General features: G+C 41.1%; 1 protein-coding gene across 1 annotated transcript; it reads left to right on the top strand.

The window, feature by feature from the left end:
- The first annotated feature begins 236 nt into the window (after window positions 1–236).
- On the top strand, window positions 237–3,072 carry LOC103421381 (actin-depolymerizing factor 1). The gene is made up of 3 exons (XM_008359406.4): window positions 237–450; window positions 2,226–2,491; window positions 2,566–3,072. Exons 1-3 carry the CDS (start codon window positions 448–450, stop codon window positions 2,714–2,716), a joined length of 420 nt encoding a protein of 139 aa, XP_008357628.1. The 5' UTR covers window positions 237–447; the 3' UTR covers window positions 2,717–3,072.
- Window positions 3,073–4,696: the final 1,624 nt, after the last annotated feature.

Below are 4,696 nucleotides of genomic sequence, written 5' to 3'. Positions count from 1 at the left end.
ATACTTAATTAATAATCTAATCATCAATAATTACATTACAATTTAATTTAAAATTTTAATCTTCTTAACATTACAGATTCAATAAACTTCCATTTCAGTACGGCAATAAAAAAGCCCCTCCAATTGCCAACTGGATGGGCGAGTGGGAAGAAACGCCACATAAACCAAGGGCCTATCAGTCTTTTCGCAACCTCCCTCACACGCGTCAAGCCACGATAGGGACAGACCTACTTTTTCTTTTCCCCGTTGTCACGCATGGCATGCCCTCCATGATGATATTTACTATTTAGAGAGAAGTGGGAGGCGGATGAAAGAGAAGCCTCAGCCACCACCGTCTCCGTAGCAGAAGCTCTCCAGCTCCGAAGCACACACAAAACACCGGAAGAGCACTCAGTCCTCCATTGTCTGCCATAGTCGAAGCAACTCAGCTCATTGTCTGCAACAGCAATGGTCAGCATCTCTCTCCTGCTTCCCTTTCCCTGCCCATTGCTTTTGTTTTTATTTTTATTTTTTTTTTAATTTTTAATGTGTTTTGGGTTATGATCTTTGATCTCTGGGTTATCATCTGTGATGGGTTTTAGATGCACTTGTTTCAATCGATTGTAATTTGTTGTGGATCTGAATTTGGGTTTTTGTATCATTTTAATTTTGCAGTAGCTGAAGATATTTGCTTAAAGTTTTAAAATTTTCTTTTGATTTTTGGTTCATAAAATAATTTTGATCACATTCATATATATTCTTCGTTTGTTGAGTTTTGATTATTTTTTATTTTTGGTTCTTTGTGGTGGGTTTGTGTGTTGTTTTGTGTTTGATATTTTGGTAATCTGATTGTGTTGGTGTTGGTGGCAAACTGGCAATGCTGTCATGTTGATTGTGAAATTTGAACATAGTTGCGTTGTACCGATTCCATTAGTCTAACAGTTGATGTGGGTGTCAATATTTAGATGCATTGAGATTTAAATCTGATTAGAAAGCTGTTAATTGATCGAGAGTTGGGATTCAAGTGCTCGGTATTGGAATAGTGTCAACCAGCTGATCACTGATCAGAACTAATTGCGGGGGTCCAATTTGATTCCGTACGGATGTTGCGATGCTGAATTGTATTTGATCTTATTCTTGCAAGTATAGCACTAGTGCATAGTGTATGGAATTGGGATTTGACAGTGTGTAACTTGGACGCATCACAGAGGAGACTGTGGTCTACGGTTGAAGCTAAACTAAAGAAGAAATGTACCTCAAGTAGTCTTATTCCTTTTTTGGCCATTTGTTATGCTAAAACTGGCACATTCTTGGTTTCTCGGTTTCAGATTGCTGGTCCATTCCTGTTTAGTTTAGATATCTAATCTATAGCCCAACCTGCATGGTACATGCTTAAATTGAAAGATTCAAGTTGAATCCTGTATCATTACGCACTACTCTTTAAGAAATTGGGTGAGACAGAACGTCTACAATCGGAGAGAAAGAGGGAGAGAAAAAAGAGAAGGAAGGATGGGAGGGAAGGAGGTTTCAGACTTTGAAATTCTTTTCAAAATCAGTCTGCCTATTTTAATTGCCTGACCAAACCTCAAGGATCGGAAATGAAATAAGTATCTAGAATAGTCTCTTGGGATCTCCATCGGATGTTTTATAATGATCATTGCATCTAAGTTGTCTTCCTTTTGTGACCAGAAAAATTGCAGCCTTTGTTGCCCGTTTGATAACCATTTCGTTTTTAGTTCTTAGTTGTCATTTTTTGTGCTAAAGTAGAGGGAGAGTATACGGGAGAAATAAGGAATGTAAAGGATGAAGGGAGGTGGTGGGAGGGGTGATGGGAGGGGGAGAAATGAAGGAGATTATATGAAAACAAAACTAGAAAGCGAAAACAACTTCAAAATTGTTTTCAGTTTCCATTGTGTGCCATTACACATTTGTTCCACTATCCCTTGTTCACCCTTGCTCCTCCTTTCTCCCTCATACTTCTCTATCTATAGAATTAAAATTGGTTATTAAACGGGCCCTTACATTCAAGGAGAGGCACCGTGGCATTTTAATATCTGATTCCGTTGTTTGATTACTTTGGCACAACATTGCAGATTAATTGTTTTCTTGAGAATTTCTGAGCTTAATTTTTTTGGCTGAGTAGGAGAGTGAATACATGTTTATTGTTTCAAAACCAGTGTGTGTTGGGTTTGTGGAAATAAGTTGCATAAGAATAACATCTATCTTCTGTTTCATCATATGATCAGGCTAATGCAGCATCCGGATTTGCTGTGAATGATGACTGCAAGCTGAAGTTTCTGGAATTGAAGGCTAAGAGAACATATCGCTTCATAGTGTTCAAGATTGACGAGAAGAAAAATGAGGTGATTGTGGAGAAACTCGGTGAGCCAGCTGAAAGCTATGAAGACTTTACTGCAAACCTTCCTGATAATGAATGCAGATATGCTGTCTATGATTTTGACTTTGTGACTGTAGAGAACTGTCAGAAAAGCAGGATTTTCTTCGTCGGATGGTACTATTATAACCCAAAAACGCGTCTCTTTTTTTTCCCGTCATTTTTGCTTATGTTCTTTACCATATTCATAGGTCTCCCGACACAGCAAGGGTGAGAAACAAGATGATTTATGCAAGCTCCAAGGACAGGTTCAAGAGAGAATTGGACGGCATACAAGTCGAGCTGCAGGCCACTGATCCATCTGAGATAGGTCTCGATGTTATCAAAAGTCGTGCAAACTAAGAAGCTTGGTCTTGTTATGCCCGTTTTTCTCAAGCTCTGCTTTACTTTTATGTGATATGTTCATAGTTTGTGGGGTTGTGAGCTTTGACTAGATTATAATTCTCGGTTTGAATTTACCTTACAGTCTTTCTTCATTTTGAACGAGTCCTGCGATCTCGGTTTTAGACGAGGTGAAGGAACTTATGCAGTGTGTGTCCTTATGGTTACATCTAGAAGCTAAGTTGTGTCATCTCCTGAAGGAAGAAAAACTGGGTTTGTTCTGTTAAACCTCAAACGCGTCTTACTCTTTTTAACCATGTAGAAAAAGAGCTGTTATGCTGTTAGTTTTGGTTCGGAAATGAGTTTGTTTTTCGTTCTTTTTGTGTGCCTGCATTACCATTTTGGTTCTTGCTATTCAGACACGGGATTAATAGGTATGACTCTCTCTGAACGGATAGCCGCCGGTTTTTTTGCCAAAAACCTAGTGTTGCATGAGCGCATTGTGTAACTCCGTCACTGTTTATTGAGAGATCCACCTGCATGTTGAGCTCATATATTGTCGACTAGATTATAAACTCGCTGGTGGCTCTGATACCTTCTCCAACCGAGAAGTTTTCCTCACTCGGAAAATTAAGGGAACACTACCTCAACCTACATGCTCCACTCACAAAGCTTCAACATACAAGCTTCAACAAAAGAAAATTCAAAGAACTTAGCGAAGAAGGCTTTGGTGTATTTAACACAATACGTTGAAATGAAGGAAAGCTTATTTATTGATATCCCCGATAAGTTACAAATATGTACATATACTTGAGTCAAAATAAATAAACAAGAAGGAGCATTCACAAAGGTTGCTTAGGAGAAGTCTCAGCAGTCGGTAGAGCCCCAGAAAGAGAAGGCACCGGAGGGGGATCATTCGGAGCCTCAGTACTGGACAAAACCCTAGAAGGAGGAGGCATCAGAGGTTGATCATTTGGAGCTTCATTACGCGGTACAGCCCCAGAAGACGAAGGCAATAAATGCCTTTGGAACAAACCCACAAATATCTGATGATCAAGTAAAACCTGACCATCAGATTCCTTCATCTGGTCAAGCTTCCTCTTCATGTTTGTAGCATAGTCATGTGCGAGCCGGTGCAACTGTTTATTCTCATGCTTGAGCCCTCTAATCTCCTGTTTGAGACTCATCACTTCAGCTGCCAATGATTCAACTTGGCGGGTTCGAGCAAATAGGCGTTGGGCCATATTAGACACAGAACCTGTACACTGAACACTGAGAGCCAGAGAATCCTTAACAGCCAACTCATCAGACCGTTTGGAAAGTAGTTTGTTATCTTTGGGAGTGAGAAGGTTCCTGGCCACTACCGCAGCGGTCATATCATTCTTCATCACGGAATCCCCAACGGTACGAGGACCAGTAGGGGAGACGAAGGATGGGCGCCATATGTTGTCTGGAGAAGGCGGGGCTGCCTCTTCAACAAGGTTCAAGTCAAAACGACGGTCGGAGGGGCCAGACATTTTCAAAGGTGTTGAAGAGAGAAGAGGTCGGACAAATCAAGATCTTAGAAGTGCAAGAATGGAGCTTTTACTGGTGGATATTCAAGTGTGCTTTGGAACTTAATGTCAGCCCTTATAAAAATCTGCACTCGACGAAGCTTCAGAAATCGAAGAGGCGCCTGCTCAGAAATCGAAGAGGCGTTTGCTTTCTCAAAAGCAAGGCTGCTCAGAGACCACGAGGGTCGATCTCAGAAACCGAAGAGGCGTTTGCTTTCTCAAAAGCTGGGCTGCTCAAAGACCACGAAGGCCGATCTCAGAAATCGAAGAGGCTTGCTTTCTCAAAAGCTGGGCTGCTAAGAAACCACGAGGGCCGATCTCAGAAATCGAAGAGGCACCTACTTTTCCAGCCTTGTCAGCACCTGTCACACGCACACTCAGCTTTGCGGAAATTATGGGCATTCTGTCGAAGATTTCTGGCGAAGTAGAAAGCACATGAATCGTACTG

The sequence above is a fragment of the Malus domestica genome, chromosome 03, assembly GCF_042453785.1.
Source record: "Malus domestica chromosome 03, GDT2T_hap1".
Classification (NCBI taxonomy): domain Eukaryota; kingdom Viridiplantae; phylum Streptophyta; class Magnoliopsida; order Rosales; family Rosaceae; genus Malus; species Malus domestica.
Note: the sequence above shows the minus strand (reverse complement) of the source record. Positions and strands in the feature narration are given on the sequence as shown.